Source organism: Dermacentor andersoni, chromosome 8 (assembly GCF_023375885.2).
Source record: "Dermacentor andersoni chromosome 8, qqDerAnde1_hic_scaffold, whole genome shotgun sequence".
In the NCBI taxonomy this organism is placed as follows: domain Eukaryota; kingdom Metazoa; phylum Arthropoda; class Arachnida; order Ixodida; family Ixodidae; genus Dermacentor; species Dermacentor andersoni.
The window spans coordinates 88,538,635-88,563,685 of NC_092821.1; the positions used below are offsets into that span (position 1 = coordinate 88,538,635).

Genomic DNA, 25,051 nt, shown 5'->3' on the forward strand with positions numbered 1-25,051 from the left:
AAGTGATAACGGCGTGAGACGACAGCCGCCGAGGGACAGGTACAGGGTACGGCAGGGCAGACACATACGCGCCACTGCATGGCGTGACCGAGTCGCATCGAGGAGAGCTGTCCGGCACAATGCGGCGACGAGGTCGAAGGACATCAATGGATCACACACGCACAGTGGAGGTGAGGGGGGGGGGCGCGTCGTGACTCAGCGTAGCTCCTCCGAGGTGCCCAATCTAGATGGGCTTCGACCGCGCGCAGCGCGCTGGTCAATAACGATGACGTCAGCTCTGCAAGTCAGGCAGGCATCGTCACGTATGTACGGGAGTCCGTGTCCCTCACATAGCGGGTCCCGCGGTCAGAGTTACTCTCGGAAGCACCTGCTTATCAAAAATTAAACGTGGAATACGGGCGCAAGGAAGAAAGGAAGAAAACGAACTCGAAATGCAGCAACGCACGGCCATCAGTCATGATGCTTATATATAGTCTGCGAGCTGCGGTTGTATTACGCATGTACACTGAGCCGCACAGACGGAGTCGACGCTAAGCCTGAAGGTACGCACACACTGTTTGGGTATAGGTGTAGCTTCCAGCCGAAAGCCTATAAGTATAGTCTTTCGTGGCAGCAGTAGGTTAACATTTCCCAGATAGCCGCGTGTGCGTGTTTACGCGCAATCGGGCTCCACGAAGGAGGAATCGTAACAGCGGAGTTCCAGGCGTAGCGACAATGAGTTCTAGAAAGCCGCGGCGGAAACTGGGCCACTAAAACCCGGAGAAGTGGGGGTAAGAAGAACGGGGAGGGCGAACAACGCATTTCACGCAAGGGCGAAACCATAGCAACAACACAGAAGAGGGCAACACCGTGCGCGTCCCTCGGGCGAAGTCGGGCTGAAGCGCGCTGCTTGTTTATCTATAACGCTTAACGCGCCCATCACGGCGCACGCCGTTTTTTCCCGCGCCCGGTTCTCTGTTTAGAACGCGACTCTTTACAGCCCCTCCTCCCTTACCCTCGATTTCTCATTTCCGTCCAGTTCACCTTGTGGGTCAAAAGAGGAAGCGACACGGGCGTCCGGTGTGCGTCACACGCGGAAGCGCAGTTGCAGTAGGGAAAAGTAAGAAAGAAAAGAAAATGCCAGGGACGACAAAAGCGCGCGGGCCAACAACAACGTCCACAGTCATAGCGACGTACGGGCGAGAGGTCACAGAAAAAAAAAAAAAAAAATTAAGCAAAATTGATGAGCGACAACGAGGATGTGGGCAGGGAGGATAAAAACCCCACGCGAGTCGAGAGATCGCCGAAGAAGCAACAAAGAGACGTTCATATTTCTCGCCTCGCAGAGCGTGTCAGATATGGGGGCACGCGCCAGCAGCAGCAGCCGAGAGCAGCGGATGTTTGGCCGCAGCGGCCACTGAAGAGACAATATATACGAGTTCCGGAACTCGGAGAAGGCCAGTGCGCCTTCAGTTCATATATACGAACCCATCACGCGTCACCGCCGATCAACGAGGCAGAGTAACCGGTGAACAAGGTTTTTGGTTAAAAAAAGAGAGAGCCAAGGTCTGCACACACAAAAGAAGAAGTGATTCAGCAGATACTCGCAGACAAGTGCAGCGGGAAAAGGGAAACGGTATGTCGGTGCGCCCTTACAGGCTGCGTTCGTAATATCGAATGCTGGAAGAAGAGGCGGAAGCCAGACGAAATCGCGGCTTCTGGACGTGTCTCCTGGGAGCATGAGGGATCTTATAACGAGAAGCTGCAGCTCGCCGCAGGAAAGGAAGCCCTATGACCAACACGACGCGATATTGAAGCGTTCAGCAACCGAACAGCGAGGATATATATATATATATATATATATATATATATATATATATATATATATATATATATATATATATATATATGGCTGTGTGTGTGTGTGTCTGTATGTATGTATATACCCGCCCGCAATATATGTATGCATCGGGACGAGAAGAGACCAAGCCCCTCGCGGAGAAGACTGTAAGGGCTCAGAATGCCGAACGCTGAAGCAAGCGTTTGTCTTCATGACTGTCTCGCGCCTAATTTTAACACTGAAACAGTGAAAGACCACAATAAGGAACGATAAATGTTCAGTTTAGCTGAAACTAATAGCAGCGCTGGTAGTGACATCAGGCGAGACATTCTACAACAATGCGTTAGAAATGTTCTTGTGTTACGTACGCCCATTCTTCGTCCAAGGAAAATAAACTCCGTGTTGATGATCAGGTCCCTGCCGCCATTAATCGTCAACGTGGTGTTTCCTTAGGCAAGAATGCCGTATGCAACACAATAGCATTTCTAACGCATTGTTCTACAATACGTCAAATGATGTCACTAACGGCGCTGTTATTAGAGTTTCAGCTTCTCAGTGAACATATTACCCTCTGCGGAATACCAGGTTACCGGATATGGCTTGCAGCAACGTTAGTAGCGCCAACTAGTGACGAATACTTTAACCAGGAAGGCCACATAACCGTCACTGCAGTGACCCACTAAACACCAGCAGCTTATAATTGTTCTAAACTGCTAGTGTAAAATGCTGGCAGTGACATAGTCGTTAACAAGCAGCCCTTCAATTGCTTTTCTTCGACAAAACACGCATTTAAGAAAAAAAAGAAAAAAGAAAAATCGCGTAACACGTTGTTGAAAGACAACGTGCCACAGTATGTCGCTGCAAGCACTGCTTCTACGCACCGCAAGTGTCTCCGGTAAGCCCGCGGTTCTCCGCGAAGGGTAATAACGCCGTCATGCGGATAAGCTATATAAACGTCTCGTGACCGTGGAATTCGCGAGCAGTGGTTACCGACGTGCGCTTGGAAAGACACCTCCGCAACGGCACACGGCGACAAGCGTTCGCTCGGGTCAGGGACGAGAGAAATCGAGGGTATATGCGCGCCTCCCCGGTGGTTCCCTGCGCCCGTTGTCGCATTGAGACACAGCGCGACCACCCCACGCGTAGACGTCGCCGCCACCCAGCTCGCGCCACGCGACCATCACGCGGCCGTATACTACTACATTCCGCGAAAAAAAGATAAACTTTCGTTAACGACACTCGCTGCTGCAGAGGGCGCCAAAATGAGTGCGCAACGAAAAAAAGAAAGAAAGACAGGCGCGAAACGCGTCACGCAGAGTTGTCTGAAACCACGTGACGCAATCTACACCATATTGATGTCGCAAGCGTGTGGTGACAGGACGGATACGGTGCGCGTCTCCGCCCCAGCTGAATAGGACACGGCAGGAAAGAAGAAGAAAAAAATACAGAGGCTGATAGAAAGAAGAAGAAAAAAATGGCGGCGAGAAGAAGGTGAGGGGAGGGGGTGCTGTGCAGAAACTGCCGACGATAAAAGTTAGGTTGGAGCACTGACGCGCCAATCCGTAGACGTAAACGCGCAACGTACAAAGTTCGCACGTATTATATAGTCTAGATTACAAGCCGCTTAACACGACAAGCACACACAATGTTCATAAAGTCTGGCATTGTTGAAAGCACCCTCCGCGTTCGATTACATTCCGCGCCTCACGGCGCAGCGCGTTCGGACTCCGAGATCGGGTGGCGACAAATCTCTGAGGCCGTGCACCGCTTGAAATGACTGGTGACGCACCAGCTGCGTGGCGCCGCTGCCCAAAATGACAATGTAGAAATGACTTCGCAGTATTTCGCAAATATTTACGCGAACCGAGCATCGGCTCTAAAAAAACCGACGTCTAGTAACTTATTTGTGACGCTAAAGCTAGAGTGCACTAGAATACTGATATTTCAGCACACTTTAATAGAACTGCATCGTGCACGCAGTGCTAATACAGACAACAGCTGGGCGAACGGTGAACCTGACTTCTCACCATGGGCTCCTTCGATCTCCCGCGCAATCGGAAACTAGGTTTTCGTAACGGATCACTCCGCCTACTGAGTATATTGATCGAGGAACGCGAACGAGTGAAAAAGAAAGGACTTGCAATTTTGCGATACCTGTACACTTTGACATTACTTGTACGCTGGCTGTAACTTAAGGGCGGGTTATTATTATTGTTTGTACATATACATTGCGACGGTCGTGTATTCACTGTTTCACAACCAGTGCACGCGCAAAAAAAGGAGAAGAAAACAGAAAAAATAAGAAATGTAGTGTTGCATAATCGGAGTTTTATTATCCGCTTCGGGAGCATCCTCCGCCTGCATTTTGACGGAGTCGCACCGACACGATTATTATACCGCGGTAGAAGTCGATGAAACGTGAGCTCCAAAAAGAAAAAAAAAAGCAAGGGATACCCCGGGAACGCCCCAGGGGTGGGTCGGCGATGCGTCGAGGTTTTCGTGGTTTCTTTTTTTTTTTTCTGTTACCCCGTTCGTTTGCCGCAATAGCGCCAGCCTTCAGACGCTAAGCGTGCGCAGTTGCCCCCCACGTGGCAGCGTTTCTCGGGGCCTGGAAAATTTCAGTGACACCGCCACTACCCCACAAGAACTGTTTCGTTTTCTTCCTTTCTCTCTTTCTTCCGCTTCTCTATTTCGGAAGGGGCACGGGCCGGCCATCTTCACAAAAGGAACAAAGACCACTGGCAGCCGCAACAGCATCACCACCAACAACAACAACAAAACCGACCGCCTCCATTCAGGTGCACAAAACAGGGCCGATGCCAAAGTGCTGAGAGAGGTGGGCGACGAAGAAGAGGAGGAGAGGCACGCGGAGAATCTCGGCGGGGGACGCGATTGCGCAAGAAAAGACCACGCTTTCAGAAAACGGCAACAAAGGTCACCGCGCCACACGACGCTCTCGGCGTTGGCGCAACGGCTGCTGCCGATGGCTCCGGGCCGCAGGGCCCGACCTCGAGCCGAGCACGAACTCGGTAGGAGATGAAGGAGGGGCGGGGGAGGGGAGACCCGAAACCACGCAGAAACGCGCGTGAGCCGAGGTAGTACACGGCGCGGATTCCGTGAGGCCTCCTCCTCCTCCCACCTACTTCGATCACCGCGGCGAAGACGACCACGCGTACATACAGGCGCGAGCAGCAAGCGGCCACGGCACGTCTTCCCACGGGGTAGAAGAGAAAGAAACCGAGCGCGTGCGGAATCGATGAATGGGCACGCTCACAAATCCAGGTCGGTCACGTCGCGGAGTCTGTCGGGCGATTTCTTTTCTCGGGAATAAAAATAATACGAGAAGCAGGTCGCGCGGAGGAGTCTCGGAGCGCGAAATTCTAGGGCGCGTTTGTTTACGCTCGTCGGACGTCTCCGTAGGGCCATCGCACGCGCGACGCGTCACGGAGCGGACGCATCGGCGAAGCCCTTGGAACGGTTCCAACCAGCGAGCTGGTGAGGCAAGTTAACGCACAGCCGCAAGTAGCGTCACGGTATTCAATACAATCGCACGCACACACTCACGCATACAGACACACGTATACACGCACGACAAAACCACCCGCAAGAACCAACGATGAAACTGGACGTCTCGAATCATGCTGGAACGCCTGTTCGCTCGTATACTAAGGGAAATTCCCTCGTTGGCTCTGAAGACGATGGTGCGGGGAAACGGCTGGGCCTGAGCAAAAGAAGATCTTGGTCTAGAAAGAAAGAAACAAACAAACAAAGAAGAGAACACGTCGCGGAGAGGTTAGAACGCGCAGTCGACCGGCGAAGACCAGACCCCTGCCCTTCACCACGAAGTGAGCAATCGAAGAGGACCAAGCCACGGTAGCCGACGCGTATACACCATTGCTAACGTCGTTTATTTTTATTTTTTTCTTCCCCCTCCCCCTGCGCACACACCTCGGCAAGCGCAGTACATGCTCCCACGGAGATGCTATATAAACTTATGATGAGGCGCGGGGGGCTATATAGGATCGACCTGTATATATATATATATATATATATATATATATATATATATATATATATATATATATATATACGGTGCGCATTATTCCCGGACGAACCTGGACGAGCGAGCGAGCGTGCCTTCTCCCTCCCCGGTCCAGCCCTCGGAGCACGGAGCCGAAAGCAATGCAGGCGGACGCACGGGCGGGGCCCTCCCGGAACAACGCTGGCGGACATTCAAAAATTCCTCTTTCCTCCTCCTCGGCTGGTTGCTGCCCATAGCGACAGACGAAGAACCATGGCGGTGCATGCGCGTGGGTCGCAGGTACGCCGCCAGGATCCAGGGAAATTTCACCCGAAACCGGCACCGCTAAATGTAGCGCTGGAAAACCGCCGCGGTTACTTTACGAGGAACGCGAGACAGCGGTGTACCTTTGATAGGGACAACTAAAGAGGGACGCTACACTGCTTAGACTGACGTAGAGCATTGTTGCGAGGTTGTGCACGATAACGTCGGCGCAATGTAGACGAAGACACAGACGATAATCGAGAAAGTGTCCTTAAAACAGCGCTACGGACGATCACGAATACTGCACAACCGACAGGGCGGGGCCGCTGTGTCGTTTGCGTATTTTTTATTGCTCGTCCGTAGAGCGGTATTAAGGACACGGTCGAGATGCAACAACTCGCCCAAACCCAGGTATCGATGCGACAATCGTCTTTGTCGATGTTAACGCTGAAGCTGACTTCTTGTACAACTCACCCAACAGCTTGTGCTGTATATAGCCTCGCAAGGCTCCCTGTGTGTGCGTGCGTGTTGGAAGCTTCATTACAAATCTCACGGCCAATTTTCTTTCTCTCTTTTTCCCCCCTGTTCAATTTCGCTCTATTACCGCGCAACGTGAACGTCAGTGGAACGTCCCAGACTTCTGGATATTTCCGCCGTGTTGGGGGGCCTAACATTGGGCCTAATTTCGTCTGGAAATGTCAATGTAATGCTTATTAATGAGCAACTGACTATAGTCTCGCCAGGGCGTCGATTTGCTCACGAGGCCACGGGCGCGGGAGGTACGAACTTCAAGGAGGCTTCAAAAAAGTGCGACGTTCCCCACTCTCTCCACAGGGTCGACAGCCCCTGGTGCGGCGGCATACCAACATGACCGTGCGTTACGTGGGACTGGAAATCACACCCGTTTGATAAAAACATGCCACACAACGAAGCAATGCGGGAGGCACAGGTAACCAGCTCCGAACCTGGCGGGACAACAGTCTTTCGTAAACCAGGTCAAGCGGGCGGTCGAGGCCATGCGGCGCCCTGGACTACACGAGCTCCGATCGCTCAACCAAAAAAAAATCCACTTGAACAATAAAAGTTTTTCTCTCTCTCTCTCTCTCTGGCACTCAAGAAGGCTTCGCTCAACTTTTACAAAATAAACGTTCGGCGTCGTCACCGGGTCGGTCGCCTCGCGTCTCTGCATCTCTCCCGGTTTTGCCAAGCAAGCTCCTTCCTTGCAAGACATTACACAGCACGCGAGCGCCTTCTCGCGTTTCACCCTAATCGGAATGCGGGCTCTACCGTACAGCAATTATCCCACGTTCGCTTTCGGCAAGGGGCAAGAGGCGAGGTGGCTGCCTCAGCCGCCCATGCAGGCACTGTGCAGCTTTTTGTTGCCGGAACGGCACGTGAGGGGCAGGCGGGAGGAAAGCGCCGCGACCTTGAAGCCAGCGCCGGGTAAACACACGAGTCGGGTGTGGGAGGGACCCGAGAGGTCGCCAGCGGTGGGTGAGCGACCCACTTTCTCGCCTCGAAGGAAGCCCCCCCCCCTCCTGGCAAAAAAGTTACGCGACCTCTCCTTATCGCCCCCTGCATGATTCGAGAGATATACGGTGCCCCACAACCACCACTGTGGCAACCCCGGGTTTCTCACACGGTCACGCATTACACCATCGGAGCTGGCCAGCCGTGGCTACATAATAGTGTCCGAGGCACATTTTCGCGCGGCTTGGTCGTGCAGCACAATTCACTACAGGGGGAACGCCACTAAAGCGCAGCCAACAGACAAAGAAGCCGAGGTGCGCATCAAGGAAATTAACTGTAGTTTTATTTGAGACGATAAGGTCATGGGAAACGAAATTTGTGCACGATGAGACAGCTCGCCGAGGAGTGCGCGCCAAGCCCACGTCTTCCGCATCATACGCGCGCGATGGTCTACCAGTTTATTTCGTCCGCTTTCATTTTACCTGATCACTTCTACATTTACATTACAAACCGCAGGTAACTTCCTCTGTGCCCTCCTTGGCTTCGAGTGGTTGTGCCAAACGAAATATCGAGGCCCTCGGTTCCCGTTCAGGGAGATCTGCATATACCAGCATGTTTTATTTTCACTGTTACCCCGTGTACTCGTGATTAACGCTTATTGACAATCACAGTACACGGCGTTTAGCCACTGCACGCGAGGTCGCACATTTGTTCCTGTGTCACGGCAGCCACATTCCAGCGTTTAAGCACCCGTGTGTAGTGACATTTCGATGCGCGTTAAAGATCACCGGTAGACCCAAGCCAACGGCATACTATGCGCTACGGCGTACCTTCGATTAGGTCCGTGTGAAGGATTCCGATGAACACACATCACTTCGGCGGCTATTCGCTATCGCTGAGACCACGCGAAACCACCGATTAAGACAACGTCAGCAATTGGGGAGCCTTGGAAAACAGCGTATCCAAGCGAATTTCGCATGCATACTGCGTTCTTTTGTTCGCCTGGTCAATACGGTGCCCCTATCTTGCCCCCGTATTCAGAAATGCATCTTAACTTGAAGCCCATGCTTAAGATAAACGACGCCTGGTGCGAACGCGCCCAAGAAGCTCATTGTATTTCCTTTGGTGCGTTCACGACAGGCGTCATTTAAATGAAGTCAAGCGTGGGTTTCAAGTTAGGGTGCATCTCTGAATACGGGGGTTCCTGTATTTCTAAGACTCCATATCGTCAGCACCATACGTACTCGGTAAAAAAAAAAAAAAACTTAAGGTAAAAATTAACCTAGCTAGAAACAATGAAGTAGACGTCAAAAGGCAAATTAAGTAGCCCTAGAGGATCAATAACAAGGCCAAGCCATACACGTAACGTGCTGGCACATCTAGTAAACCGAAATTATGTGAATGTGTAGATAGTCCTCAATCGGTCACTTTCCGTAATAATTTCACACAGTGCGACGGTCGTCCTGTCGACATTATGAAGTCCGCGGAAAGTGCGCAACTCATTTCGTCGCATCCGCTTATCGAATTTACGGCGCCCTGAAAGTGACACCCCCCCCCCCCTGAAATAATCGAACATACACGGGGCCAAGGGCTCCGACGGTAGCACCCTGCCGTTGAGAAGGAGCGAAAAAAAAAAAGTGTACAGGGCCGAACAATCAGACACAGGCACGTGATTCGCGCGCAGTGCACGGACTGGAACGCATGCAAAAAAAAAAAAAAAGTACGGAAGCGCGATCCCCCCCATGGATACAGGCCGCGTTTAATTCCGGCAGCAACGGCCTTGGAGCCGCCTTTGCAACAGCGCCGAAAAACAACGCGGGGGTCGCCCGTATATTTGTTTCAAGGCGAAGGCTCTCCGGGGAACGGCTGCTGGGAGAAACACAGGCAGCTCGGGGCGATACAAAACTAGCACGGCGGAAAGCGACGACGGAGAGAGTGACCAACCAAACGACTTCGAGGCGCAAGGGGGGCCTCGGACAAGGAAAATATATATGCGTTCCAATCTAAATCACGATCTACGTGCCTTTATCTCTACAGTGCGTCCCAGATTTCCCACGGTAGCGGGAGGGGGGGGGGGGGGGGGGGAGGAGCCTGGGAAAACTGCAGTTTTCCGCACCGATTGCGCAAACGGCGGGATAAGTTAAAGAAGGACGGGTGTGGCAGGTTCGTAAACTTGACAACGGAAATTGAGACACGGGGCATGGATGACCGTATCGGGGCTTATCGGCCACCGTGATACAGACCGCAGCAGTTTGTTTGAGGCCGATTCACACGCTTGCGGCATTCTCTCTGGAAAATTACTTTTTTGTTTTGTTTAACGACCCTCTTGCAATCCTTGGCTCTCAACGGGGAGATCACTGGAGGGCTGCAATGCATCCGTTTTGTCGTTCACTGCGTTCCCGGGAGGAAGTTGTGGAACAACAACAAGGAAATTGAACGCGGCACAAACGCGCTCAGAAAACTGTCGCTCGGTACCGCCATAAATTCCGCACTCAATCATAAAGGAAGATTTCGTCCGCGAGCAATCGGTCCCCATTCGAGCACGTTCTTCACTACACCGACACCAGTGATGCTAACGAAACAAGCCGTCACGAGGTCCGCGACAGCGTGACAAAGGCGACACCGACAACCCGTAAGCTAACCGAAGTGGCCGACGCAAAACACGTGGCAACTGCAAGTTTCCAACGAAATCGGCTCCATTAATGTCTAAGCCCCGTATTAAGAAATGCAACTTGGAAGCTCACGCATGACTTGATATAAATGACGCCTGGTGCGAACGCGCCCAAGACGCTCATTGAGTTTCTTTAGGTGCGTTCACGACAGGCGTCGTTTAAATCAAGTCAGGCATGGGCTTCAAATTAAGATGCATTTCTGAATACGGGAGTTAAATATTAAACCCAAATCCTTAAATCTTACACCTCAAATCCTAAACCATGCACCTTAACGCAAAAAAATCAGCCTACAGACAAAAAAGCACAAAGCTTGAAGAGAAAAAGCCACGTGACGCTGCCCTATTTCACATCACGGGTAACTGGTCGTAAGCGCACACTGCAAATCAGAAGCGATTGGCCGATGGACAGATGAACCTATAGCACGTGACTGCAGACGGAGCGATGTTAGGATTCTGTACATGAGAAGCGATTGACCGATGGACAGACGACACTACAACACGTGATTGCAGACGAAGCGAAGTTAGGATACTGTAAATGAGAAGCGATTGACCGATGGACAGACGACACTACAGCACGTGATTGCAGACGGAGCGAAGTTAGGATCGGAAAAGTCCAGAGGAGCCACTCACAGACGCTGACATCCGTCGGCGGGTGCATCCCTTCTTCGTACGCCAAGTGGCCGCGGCAGCCCGACGGGAAAACACCATCTGCCGCGGGGCGCAGACGCGCACAGCACACGTCGTCTGCTACGAGACTGACGCGACGCCGGGGCCGCGCCGTTCACCTCCTGTCGTTACGCACGCACGCACGCAAGTGGTGGGGGGGAGGGGAGCCGCCATGTTTGTTTTCTCTTTTACTTCCCTCCTCCTCTCCACGCCCGGCCACTACCCTCCTCCGTTTCTCCTCCGCCACGAATAATAATAATCGAGGGAGAAGCACACTTGGCGTTCTTCACCTGCCCGATGCTGCTGGCCTGACCCCCACCCCGCACACACATCGCCCTCTCAACACTATCACCCCTCGTTTCTTTGTTCGACGAGAACGCTGCTGCACGGGAAGTTGGGTGGAAGCGACGCGCCGCCATTATGCACGCGATATGGCCGGGCACAGTTTGAGCGAAGAAGTGGCCGACGCGAAAAGGAAACCACAAATGCTACATTTGTGCCCCCACACTGCCATCTTTCTATCAATCTTTGAATGTTCATACTGTTCTATTTCTTTGCTTCAACTTTGGTGCTACACTTCTATAAGCCCCGCCGCGTCCCCTTCACAATGGTCCAACCCCCTACCCAGCCTCCTATTTTCGCCCCAGACACGCCGTACTATTGCAGTCCCGAATAGCCTTGGCTGCACATGCGCAGTGACCTATCCTCCTTGATTTTTTTTTTTTTTTTTTTTTTACAATCTCCAGGGCATTCAGCGCAATGAAGAACAAATGTGACAGCACAGGACTAAAACGGCAGCTAAACGAACAAGGCCACAATTTTTTTTTTCTGTTTGTATCATCTGTTCCATTCAGCATTCAGCGCACTCCTACATCCTCCCAACCTCTTCTTTCCGTTCCTCCGAGCAGGGGTGTCTACCCGCGACCCCTGGCGGTGAGGAATACCTCGCGATTCAATGAATAGCACCACACCGGGTTCGTTCACTATGCAAGCGGCGAGTGAAGGCGACTACAACAACGTGTGCATGGCGAGGGTAGAGAAGGGGGGGGATTTCAGGAGCAGGTGTTCGAGACACCCCGCTTCATTCTGTTCCACGCCGACCCGGCACCTTCACAAATCCGAGCGAACCTGTGTACGCGAGGAAGGAACCTTTCATATTCGGCGCGCACCAAACGAAAAGCAGGTAAAAGAAAAAGACAGTCGACAGAAACGCCGCTCCACAAATGTCATTCAGCGAGACAGACACATACGCCTTTGAAAAAAAAGGAAAAAAAAAGGAAATTGTCATTCCCACACGCGTTGGCAATGAATTCACAGGCACCGACGCCTTCCTTGACAATTCGAAACAGAACGAAAGAAAGGGCTTTAACAAAGGCCCGGGGGAAAAGGCCATTTCACAAACGACTTCACGCTGCAATCGTAACTGCTGCGCTCTCTCGCCAGTTGCGAGCACTTTATGACATTCCAACCGCACCTGGGGACCGACCACTAGCTTGCGGAGCGTTCACAATGGGCTAATTAATGCGCAGAGCGAACGCGAATGTGTAGAATGTGCGAACGCGAACTGGAGTCAGGTCTGTCTCTATAGTTGGAAGCCTTGCTCGGCGTTCGGGTAGCACCAATCGACAGAAGTACCCGTAGCGATGAAAAAAAAAAAAAACACCCGAAGCTGTTCCTCGATGTCATATAGCTATAGCACGGCATATAGTTTCTTGCGTGACGGGCTGTTTAAGCGGTTGTTTAGTACGCTGTCCGTCTCAGAAAAAAATGAAAACGAGCACGGAGCTTGACAGAACAATTTGCTAAATGGCGGTAGCGCAGCAGTAGCTCGAAGCCCAACGTCTAGCTTATTACCAAAAACTCGATAAATAATTTTCTGCATATTTAATGTGCCCAGCAGTAACTTGTTTGCGAATTTCAGAGGTCCAGCTGGCGTAGTGCTTCGGCGGAACAACTTGCCCGTATGACCGGGACGCTTCTTAATAACCGAACGATTTATCCTTTTTTTTTATTTACACTTTCGCTATTTCTCATAGATACAGTGACATTGGTATTGTGCGGAGTTCGTCAGACAGCTGCCGCAAAAGCAAGTAGCAATAGCAGGCAAACCGCCAAGTGGGTAAAAGAATGTCAAGTGGGTTATTAGAACTCGCATTCTGTTGTTCATTCCACGATGGCCCACACGCAACGTTTCCATTTATTCTACCATTTCTCCTATTATCTCTCTCCATTTAATGCCGTACCCTCCCCCCCCCCCCCCCCTATACTGTTCACCTCTCAGATGTTAGAGAGTTATAGACTGCTGCCAGCGGCAAGTTCCCTTCTTCCTTTTTGTCCTTTCCCTCGCCAATTGTAGTCATCGATAAACAGCCAACTACAAATACTACTCTCGTACTCCAACACAAAAAGCTATATGCGGAGCCAGACGTGACTCGCGCTATCTTTGCACAAAGTCCCGCGGACTTAGGAGATGGGAAGAGGGGAATTCCCGCGCTCATTTAAACATATCACTTCGCATCCTTCAACCCATAGCCTCGCATCCAACAACACAGCGGGGTAAATCCCCGACGCCCATGCCCATCGATATACGGTACTCCTCCCACGAGTCAGATAAGTTGAGTCAGCAGCCAAGACGTTCCACTGCTAAGCGTTAGGTGGCGCCCGGGTCTGCCGGGAGGGGGGGGGGGGGGGCGAGGAGGGGGAGGGGGAACGCGAAATCGCACGCGCGTATACCGAGATTTAATTAACTCGGCGCGCAAGCTGCGAGAAATTCGGGAGGGTCTAAATTAATCGGGAACCCCCTCACTGCGCGGCTCCCATCAATCACACGATCGAACAATCACCGCCGTCGCGGCGGCAGCTTTCAGCGACACAGCGGCATCCCCAGCGCATTGACTCACTATGCTAGCGACAGCCATTTCGACGACGTCAGTACCTATACTGCTACCCATCTCGTCTAATGACCTCACCAACTTAAGCGACGTCAAATTCAGCTCAAGTTCCGCGGGTGAATTAGCGACAATTAACGAAGTGCTACGCTGGTGCATGAGAAGCCCAAGTGCCGTGGTTTCCTCAATTCCGTTCGTAACGGTACAGTCTGGCCAGATCTCTTGCAATGTCTTTGTTTGTATATGAAACAATAATAAAGTATTTCAATTACGCGGCACGGGAAAAAAGAAATTGATATAACAGCAACTCGCGCGACCATGCGACTTATCCAACAAACACATGCCCCGTTCAGCGAAGCAGGAGATACTCAAGAACAATGCTTAATTCCTTGCTTGACGAGCGCGCGCGAATGGTTGTTCAATAACAAGATGGCGCGCTCCGTTTTTTGATAGGAAAGAAAAAAGTTTGACCTGAATCCAACAGCAGATAAGTTCACGTTGCATTTAGCGGACGACACAAGTGCACCTTGCCGCCAGCGCGCAGCAAATAAGATGGCTGCTTCCAAAGCGGACAATTCCCGTGGTTACCCAAAAAGATGAGAGGGAGCTGCGTCAACCCCCAGTGTAAATATTTCCGCAGTTTGGCCACTCCGTATAGTTGCGGAGCATGCGCAGTTGGGGCGCAACCAGTAACGGCGACGCTATGTGCGGGGCGATCATTTTTAAGTTTCACGGAATTTTGCGAAATTCGCCTATGGAAGGTAACGTAAGATAACGTAACTATCTAGAGGACCGGACATTACTTGCATTATAAATCGAAACGCATATGCAAGGAATTAACGAGAATTCACTAAGTAATTCCATAACTAATTTATGGCGCATACTACAATTTACTACTTTTACCCGGTGAGGTTGCGAGACGTATTCACTTCAAATGAATTTTCAGGATTACGCCACTTTGGAGATATTTCCCGAAGTGTAGGACGAAATACGTGGGCGTCGCGGTTGCTTTTGTGTTTCAATGCATAAAAGAGCGTTCTGCTAAAAAAAGTAAGTGAAACAACAGTGAATTCATTACGGCGAGTTTTATGACGCATGCCTCCAAACTGGTGTCATTATGTCATTCCAAGTGGATACGCCCTGCAAACTCACCGGCTACAATTCGTAGTCATACCCACCGTGAAGCATATAATTAAGTTGATTAGCGAATTTTGGTTATTTATTTGAATACGTTTCGATTTCTCATGCAAGAAATGAGCGCCTCTTCGAATAATTCGGCTCTAGGACAAGAATTACCCTATCTACCACACGCGATTTAAAAATAAAAAACGTAACACGTACAAATGATCGCTTCAGATACTATCCCTGTGTTAATAAGTAGGAACTTTGTCAAAAAGAAATAAATAAGGACTGGAACCTCTAGGGAAATTATGCCCAGACACATCTGCTCAACAAATCTCGTGTGCACGCTATAACGGCTGTTAGAATCGCGTGAAAACGACGAACGATCTCGTGAATAGCAGCAGTATATCAGTAAGTGTGTAGACAAAGCGGAAGTCCTCCATCAAGCGACTGCCGTTCCGTGCACCGATGCCATTCATATATCGCGCCGCAATTTACGAACAGACTCGCAAACGTTGGTCTCGCATCAGTATTTAAAGAAGAAGAAAAAAAAAACGAGCAAAACGAATCATAACGCCGCCACTGCTGGCAACAAACATCCTCTCGCCTTCCGTGCACGAAATAGAGAGCTACGCAATGTGAGAAAAGTATAAACGGGAGCGAAACACAAACGCGCGTATAGTAGAAAACGGGTTAATTTTGGCGCGTTGCACATACAGTACGCGCCCGGAACGGCGGGAAAAAGAAGAAAGCGCGCGCAAGCACGCAATTGCGCGGGAACATTTATCTCCCGCGCGAATTCGCGCGTATATGCGTTTAAGCTGACGGCTACACGCACACGCCGCGAGATTCCCACGGGACTCGAGGGCAGCCGACTCGAACGCGAAAGCTGCCTCGCCGTTCAGCGAGTGGATCGGCGCGAATGTGCAAATGCCGCGGAGATATGCAAACCGGCAACATTCGCTAGCGGTCGCTGCTAGTGAAAGAGACACGGGAATAAATGTTTGTTCCGGTAACCCGTTTCTCGCCTCTGGCGACCGAGAATTATCGCTAAAGCGTCGGGTGGATTACGCGAAGGAACGTATATATAGAGAGAGAGGCCCGCAGGCTCAATGAGTGTGGCTGAAGTTGGCCAGTGGCCACGACACGGTGGTGCGACGAAGGAGCTTCCGAACCAATTAGACGGTGTCTAAATCCACGCCCTATAGCGACGGTTCTGTCTGAGTAATAGACGCACATTACGAAGACTGTGTGCTTTTGAAGGTTATATGCGTGTAAACTAGTTGCTGAGCCAAAAACGCATCACGGCTGATGTGTTGTAGATATTACCTACATATTTAGCTACACCTGTTGGACCCAGGACCGATGGTGTAATATTATTAGTGCTCATTTGTTAATATTGATAACATGGACGCATAGGCAAATAGTGCTGAACGACTGAATTTCCTTCAAAAAAAAAAAAAGAAAATACGTATTTCAACACGACATAAAGCGCAGTACTTCCTTTGTTTTTTAAACTTTGCTAAGGTGGAACTCACTGACCTTCACGCTGCTTTGCTTGCGCTATCTGCGGGAGTGTGGCGACAGCGCTACGAAGACTTCGGGCTCAAGGCAGGCAGCAGCGGCCGGCAGAGCGCGACCTCCGAGATCGGCACCGCAGGTTAGTGTGCCTACATAAGCGAACCCGTTGGTCGCGGAAGAATCGCGCAACTTCTGTCGCGATTTTTGTCTCCAAGTAAGTCACCTGTTGGCTCAATGTAAACGTTGCGTAGCTGTGTTTACAATCGCAATGCAACAATCCAGGTTTCATTTGTGCGTTAAACGCACCTTCAAAGCGACTAATTAAAAAAATAATAATAAAGTACCGCGTTTGGCGTCCTAAAGCAACAACAGTGGGCCTTCGAGTCCAGCCAAACCAGTTCGGCTCAAGAGTAATGCTGCCGCTGCGACACCTGGTGCCAAACCAGCGACACCCGGTGCACAGTAACAGAACGTCATAGCTACTTCAGCCCAGCTCGACGAGTATAACCACGAACAGTAATAGTCAACCAGCCCGCCAGTACCTTTTAGGAATGCTAAGAACGACAACGAAGAGCTAGGGACCGACGTCACGTGTCCGTCGACACCTTCCGAGCCGAGAGAACCCGAAGCGAGCGAAACGGACGAGAGCGGGCTGTGGACACATCTTAAAAAAGCGTGCCGCTTCTTCCGGCTGTCGCCAGGGCTCGGGTTCTGCCAAGGCAGTCGAACGCGGGAGGGGGGCTCGACTATTTGCGTCCACCTTTTTGTTCTTTTTTTTCTTACCAACGCTAAACACGCTGTAACCGGCGGCGAAGACCCGGGGGACTTCAAGAATTGGAGGCACCGAAGACTTCCGCTAGTTCTGGCAAGCAAGCACGCTCCGTGGCCGCAGCACCCTTCGCTCCGGCGGGCTCGAAAAATGGTAGGTCCAAAAACGGCACGAGCGAAGGCGAAAGAAGAAACGGCTATTATTAATACCGGGAGGGGGGGGGGGGGGTGCCGTTTGGAGACACCGAGGAGTTATCCGAAGCGCGCGAAACTGTCAACGGCTTCCGACAAGGAGCGCGCAGCAGAGCTTTTGGAGAGGACGGTGGTCGGAAGGCTAACCGTCGAGAGGCACACCTCCGGGGGCAGAGACGGCCGAAGCTTCTAGAAAATAGGAACAGTTAAGTTAAGTAGCATTAGTAAATTATACCTGAGGAGGCTTCAGTGAGAGAAAATACGGGGGAAAAAGATATAGACGGCGACGCCTCGATCCTCGGAAGTTCCTGCCCCAGCCGGCCGTGACGTCATGGATTTAGGTCGCGTGCATATGAACTAGTTAGCTGAGTAAGTAAAGAATGACTACACTGCAGTATAAGTCCAAACTTAGCAACATATAGTGCGCCGTGAGCAACTCAAATACGAGTAGACACTTCGATATCCGCGACCTCACACTATCGTATCGGCACGTATATTGTACAAGTAGGAGCCATCGTGTTCTGCAAGAATCCACGCTTTCCCGCAAAATAAATTAAAAAGAAGTGTTTTAAAGGTATAATAACCCTAACTTAACTAAACGTTGCAATTGTGTTCCATCAAAACGTTAACGGTGAAAGCGATAATCAGGTTTTCCTGATTAGGGCTCGAGTATCTTGCGTTTGTCTTGCGGCCGGACACCTACGAACAGGGTCGTTCGCTTCACTTAGAGAAGTTCGGCTCCACCGCAAGATCAGCGCTGCGCCGAAGAGCGCTTCCAGGGGAAAAACGATCGAAAGGGATGATGTTTCGTGAAACACGCGAGAGGTCAGCCTGCAGCAAGGGGCTTTATCATGCTACTCCAGATTTGCGTGGTGGTGCGGAAGACAACAAAAGAAGATGCGCATGCGCACACGCATCCCGGGTCACGCAACACATCATACTGCACGCGCGCAAACGTAGCACGTATGGCTCAGTTTCACGAGTGCTGACAAATGTGGCGACACCTAACAACGGTTTGGCCGCAATCAAGGTTTACCGTGCTTTATATATAGACAGGCAGTGGGTTGCAAGGTTTGTCGGAATGTGCAAACTGTTTATTCGCCAAATGTGAGCGCAGAATAAAGTTTGCAGCAAAATAGTAACGCATCGCAAAAGAAGTCAAAACACGGATGTACAGAAAGAAAAAATCGTATTATGCGGTTTTACCTGCCAAAACCACGACCGGATTATGAGGCGCGCCGTAGTGGGGGGGGGGGGGGGGGGGGGACTCCGGAATAACTTGGACCACCCGAGGTTCTTTGAGGTGCACCTGAATCTAAGTACTCGGGTGTTCTTGCGCAACGCAGGAGTCTCACCTGTGCAGAACGGAAGTCTCTTTCGATAGCGCACAAGCATCACTGGTTCCCGGTCGGGAGAAAAGGAGCGTCCCAATTCGGCGACGAGCCAAACCGTGCCAGACCGGACGTAATCCGCGAGCGAAGCCAAGTCCAACATCAGCCTTCACAGCGAGAGCATTTAAAAAAAAAAGAGAGAAAAATACGTCGAGGTATAGCGGCGACGGCGATCCAAACGGTTGTACAACTGCTTCCAACTGAGGCTCCCAGAGGAAGTGAACGGAGAAAAGTTATTTCCTAGCAGCGAAAAGGGCGCGACTCGAAACGAGGGTGCGCCTTGAGAAACGCAAAACCTCTACGTGTACACTTTTGTTTACGTACAGTCGATGAGCCATTGGTGACTAAAACGACGCGAAACAGTGGGATGCGTGCCAGAGGCTTCTCTGGGCGGCCGTCTAAACTTCCGCGCTGCTTCCTCCTTCTCTCACACCCGGCCATTACAGGCGGTGGCTGCAACGCATGCACAATGCGGTAATGCCGATAATGCGCCGTGAAACCCCTGCAACGCCGCTTCTTTCCCCGCTTCTTTTTTCCCCGGCGCACATCGCGGTATTTAACAGCGCGTAGATAAAGGTCACGTGGCTCGGGTGACACTTCCTCCTTCGCAACCTTTTAGGCACCGCGCGAGTGGCGCGGGCCACTTATCACACCTCGCTCGCTCACGCGCGAGCTTTTTATCGGGGAGCAATCGCCAACCGCGGTTTTGTCTAATCTATGCGGTCATTTGGCAGGCAAGTCCGCCGAGATGGGGGGGGGGGGGAAACAAAGTTCGCTCGGTTTCACCTGGTGGTGGAATGGTGCTACGCGAAGGTTTCGGCTTCTGTAACACAGGACGCGCTACCCGCTCTGCCGCTCGGCGCGCCGCTTCTCCTGCAACGAAAGCGGCTCCTCCGCTTTGCGCCTCTCATCGCCCTCCGTGCGACAACGTAACGGAAGGGTTAGTAGAGCACAATGGGCGAGCCCTCCCTTTTTCCTCCCCTGGAGCAGACAACCAGGTTGTCCTTGTGTACATACAGTGGCGCCACAGAAGTAAACGAAGACGGTTCAGACACTCAGGACACGAGCCAGGCGTGTCAGTCAATCATCACCGATCGGGTGAAACGACCATTGACCTTCTCTGCACAGTGAACGCATTGCTCAGACGGAGTTCAAGCCTGGGAGCCACGGTTGAAGACGATTCGCGTTAGTTGGTCAATGCGCACGCCGATATCTCTTTAATTTCTTCCCTTCTTTTTCCTTATTTTTCGCTCCACCCTCCACTTTGCCTCTGCTGTCGCGCTTCAGAAACATCTGCAACATGAGCCGCGGAGGAAACTGGCGCGTGCCGCTGCTTATGAAATTTTTGAAACGAGTTGGTTATGAAAATAAGCAAATCGTTGCTTCGCGACGCGCATGCGCCAATGATTTCAAAGAGCTATAACTGTCGCGAGGGCACGAGAGTTGCAAGGTCGACAATGTATACACATAATTACTCACGTCGTTCCGTATACCCACGGATACACGAACCCGACTAAATCGGAGGCGGCGAGACGGCATACGTCGGGTCGAAATCCGACCGTTCGGTTCGTGTGAACGCCAGCGAGTCGTGGGTTGGGTCGAGACAGCTTGCGACTGCGAAGGAAGAAGTGACTCGGTCAACCCGCTCGGCTAAATTCGGGATGGCCCGAGTCGGCCCGAATTCTGGCTCGCGACCCGCTGCGCTCCGTCGTTTATGTGTAAACGAAACTCGTGTATACGGGACCTCGATTTGCGAGACCGATGTTTCGACGAGGAGAATAACGCGGTTCGCCAAGAAAGCAACGGCGTCCGCCGCAGTGATCCCATGGACGGCATACCTGGCTCTGTGCCGTCAGCTCCCACATGTACGTATGCACTTCCTTTCCCTATGCACCAGATATGCTACTACAACAACCCACCCCTCTCTACATGGTCAGCCGAACTTCTTGCTTTCAATGTCGACTACGATAATGGTTGCGCCCGCTTGCTTCCTCTAATAGACATCCGCTACATTCCTGTTTTTTTTTCTTTACTCATAAACCCCGTAAAGGCCCATTTCGGGCTTACGCCTGGCATTTTACCTTACATCCTTCGTCGTGCTGTTCTTGGCTTCTTCTCGATCTCAATTATTTAACCTTGAACTGTCTGTCGAATAGGTTAAGAAGAGGTAAAATGAAATTGTGGCGCTCTACAAGGATACCACTATCCACCGCGGTAGCGTTATGCATGAGCTAGAGGTCGCATTTCGATGCGGGCGAAATAAAAAAAAAATTCAACCAGAAACTCCACGTGTGTTCCGTGTTCTCGCAGCGTAGCTGGCGTTGAAGTGAGACGCAGCACGAAGGTAAATTCTCTTGGTGCTGCGGCCGCTATCTTGAAAACGATCTGCAATGGCGACAGAGAGCGCAGAGTGGTGACACCCACGTTTGCCCCGTGTTCTCACCGCGTAGCTCGCGTTGAAGTGATAAGCAGCACGAAAGCGAATTCGCTCGCTGCTGCGGGCGCTATCTTGAAAACGATCTGCAATGGCGACAGAGAGCACCAAGTGGTGACAGCCACGTGTGCCCCGTATTCTCGCCGCGTTGCTCGCGTTGAAGTGAGAGGCAGCACGAAGGTGAATTCTCTCGCTGCTGCGGACGCTATCTTGAAAACGATCTGCAATGGCGACAGAGAGCGCCGAGTGGTGACAGCAACGTGTTCCCCGTGTTCTTGCCGCGTAGCTCGCTTTGAAGTGAGAGGCAGCACGAAGGTGAATTCGCTCGCTACTGCGGGCGCTATCTTGAAAATGATCTGCAATGGCGACAAAGAGCGCCGATTGGTGATAGCCACGTGTTCCCCGTGTTCTCGCCGCGTAGCTCGCGTTGAAGTGAGAGGCAGCACGAAGGTGAATTCGCTCGCTGCTGCGGGCGCTATCTTGAAAACGATCTGCAATGGCGACAAAGAGCGCCGATTGGTGATAGCCACGTGTTCCCCGTGTTCTCGCCGCGTAGCTCGCGTTGAAGTGAGAGGCACACGAAGGTAAATTCTCTCGCTGCTGCGGGCGCTATCTTGAAAACGACCTGCAATGGCGACAAAGAGCGCCGAGTGGTGATAGCCACGTGTGCCCAGTGTTCTCGCCGCGTTGCTCGCGTTGAAGTGAGAGGCACACGAAGGTGAATTTGCTCGCTGCTGCGGGCGCTATCTTGAAAGCGATCGTCTTACGGGACGGACGGATGGTTTTTCTCGTTGGGTAAGCATAGAAATGCTTACGCATTTAAAACGTCCGTGTGCTTACACTTAGGTACACGTTAAAGAACCCCAGACGGTCAAAATTCATCCACGGAGTCCCATGCTACGGCGTGCCGCATAATTAGGTTGCAGTTTTAGCACGCAAAATCACACAACTGTTTTTAGGGATAGCGGTAAGCTGCCGGTCATGATTTGGAAACAGCGCTGAGCGCTAAATCCTAAAAAATAACGTACGCACGAAAGAGCCACAGCGCATGCGCAGTTTTAGAGCAAGCAACGACACCTCCCCTCCGTACTCCGTCCTCTTCCCAAAGCAATGTCCTTGCCTCTTATTAACCACCATACGACGCGCTAAAACTCCCCGCAGGGACGGCGATGCCTTTACTGGTACGAACCTCGCTCGCGTCAGTTTACAAATGAAACGGTGCCTAGACCACTACAGCAATAACCGGAATAACGCTGCGTCCTTACACAGAAACAGCAGCAGGTATACGAGCAGCACGCGCAGTCGGTATGCAACGGAATCAGATCGATCAATTATCACTGGTCGCCTTCGGAAGCCGGAGCGAAGGGCGTTTCGTTGCAGAGCCCTCGCGACATTGACATGTCCACGCTACCAGGAGATCGACGAGATAGGCTGATACAGACAGATGGAGAACAAAGGAAAAAAAGAATACGCTGATGTCAGGGGCGAGTACTTTAGATAGGAAAGCACTTCGGGATACAATAGACTACGCAGTACGAGGACCTTATGCCACAAGTATACGACCCAAGATATAGGACATATGCGTTCAGTATATGAGTATCTCCTAGTAAGAAAAAAACACTTCAGTTCGCAGCTCAATCGCGAAAAACCACCGGAGTTTTATCTTGCATTGCGCGCTGAGAGAGTGAAAAGAGCGCAGTCCGCAAAAGACGCCACAGTAGACACTGCTTACTGCCACTCACGCCCAACGGAATGACGAAGCAAATTTGGCGGCCCTCCGGCATTGAAGCGCTAGGCCAACGCCGCAGACAGCAAGGAGATAAGGCAAGCTGCTCGCGGGGCCGGACCGGCGGTGGCCTCGGAGACGTGTCGAAAGGCGTGGGGGAGGGGGGGGGACGACATCGACGACACAGGCGCTCTTTTGCCAGCCAGTTTGAGTTTCAAGGAGCCCGCCAAGGGGAACTAATTGTTCGCGTAGCTCCCACATGAACTCCGCTATTCAAAATTTGATCGTTGGGATAGGTAGCGTCGAGGACGGGCCCCGAAGGACTCATTTGCTGCAGCCGCCTATTGTTGATAATAAGAAAGTTAATTACCGTAACTTCTCTAATCACGCACGTAAGTGCGGCAATTGCTCTGTATCTAGAGGCCGCCAATGTGTACATTCGTATGGTAAACATAACGTTACCATGATTTATATTTTTCTAATTTTAAAATTTTGGTGCAGCTAAAAAAACACCCTGTATACAATGAAATGTTATTTCAGTTATAGCTTAATTAGTATAGTTAATCATAATCTCATGATTGGTTTTCTAAAATATTTCACTCCAGCATACCGAGAAAGCAACTACACATTTTCCGTTAAATTTCGCGCACTCAGGTCAGCATTTTGAGGCATAAAGCTCAGCGCAGTATATATGGTAAGCGGGAGTTACAGAATTAGGCCTACATACGTATACATACATAAAGGTTTGAACGCCCTCGCCGACCCCTTCCGAGAGTGTTCCCGCAATGCACCCGTGCTTGAGGCAGAGACTGCCGCGCAGGCAGCGTTTCCGTCCCCCCCCCCCCCGCCCTTTTCTGTTCGGTTGACGGCGTAAACAAAGGCGCAAACACGTGAAAACGCAGAGGCGAGACAAAAGTTTTTTCCCGTTCACACGTCAGCGGTCGCGTTTTAGTCATCCGGGCGCCTCTGCCGCTGACAACACCGGCGGCGCGAAAGCTGCCGCGCGGATTCCCAGCGCTTAGTCAACGCTACGTGCAGGCGAGCGAGAATGTGTGACTCACAAGCTAGGCGCGACAGAGAAAAATGCGGTCCCAACGAAGAAGAGTCCACGGGGGGGTCTCAGCAGTAACATATAACCTCTCGCACACCGGACCAGCCGGCCACAGCGAAGCCGGAAAACAAAGATAATTCGGCACCGGTAATATCTCAACGTAGTCAGCGCGTTAGTTTCTTAGGTGAAATCCACGTGAAAGTGCACTAGGTTGAGAAAGATTCTCAAAATGGGAGCTCGCTGTGCCCCCTGGATCAGATGCTATAGAAAGAGAGAGAGAGAGGGGGGAGGGACAAATGAAAAACGGAGATTATATAATTAGGACTAAGCCCGGTTGGCTACCCTGCAATGCTGGGGAAAAGGGAGATTAGGAGAAGCAGGTGAAGTTCAGCGTTGATGTCGCCTACGTAGTGAGAATTCTGAACTACACATCATATGCTATAATCGCTGCCACGTTCACGTCGTACTGTTATTTGTGCTTATTTTCGGTGACTGCGCACAGAATGTATCGCCCCTGCCAACCGCCAGCTGATACAGGCGCCGTCTGCTTAGGTGCTGTTTGAAAGCCATTCATCATCATCATCATCATCAGCCTGGTTACGCCCACTGCAGGGCAAAGGCCTCTCCCATACTTCTCCAATTGCCCCGGTCATGTGCTAATTGTGGCCATGTTGACCCTCCAAACTTCCTAATCTCATCTGCCCACCTAACTTTCTGTCGCCCCCTGCTACGCTTCCCTTCCCTCGGAATCCAGTCCGTAACCCTTAATGACCATCGGTTATCTTCCCTCCTCATTACATGTCCTGCCCATGCCCATTTCTTTTTCTTGATTTCAACTAAGATGTCATTAACGCGCGTTTGTTCCCTCACCCAATCTGCTCTTTTCTTATCCCTTAATGTTACACCTATCATTCTTCTTTCCATAGCCCGTTGCGTCGTCCTCAATTTAAGTAGAACCCTTTTCGTAAGCCTCCAGGTTTCTGCCCCGTACGTGAGTACTGGTAAGACACAGCTGTTATAAACTTTTCTCTTGAGGGATAATGGCAA

General features: G+C 51.3%; 1 protein-coding gene across 2 annotated transcripts in view; it reads right to left on the reverse strand.

Moving 5' to 3' along the window:
- Positions 1-25,051, reverse strand: part of step (cytohesin steppke) — a 77,573-nt gene that overhangs the window by 25,756 nt on the left and 26,766 nt on the right. Inside the window, exon 1 of one of the 2 annotated variants that reach the window (XM_050176975.3) lies at positions 10,876-11,034. The exons of the other annotated variant lie outside the window; for it this stretch is intronic. Coding sequence (XP_050032932.1) covers positions 10,876-10,903 — 28 coding nt within the window. The 5' untranslated portion in view covers positions 10,904-11,034. Of the gene's footprint in view, positions 1-10,875; positions 11,035-25,051 lie in introns of those variants that run through there. 2 annotated transcript variants of the gene reach the window in all.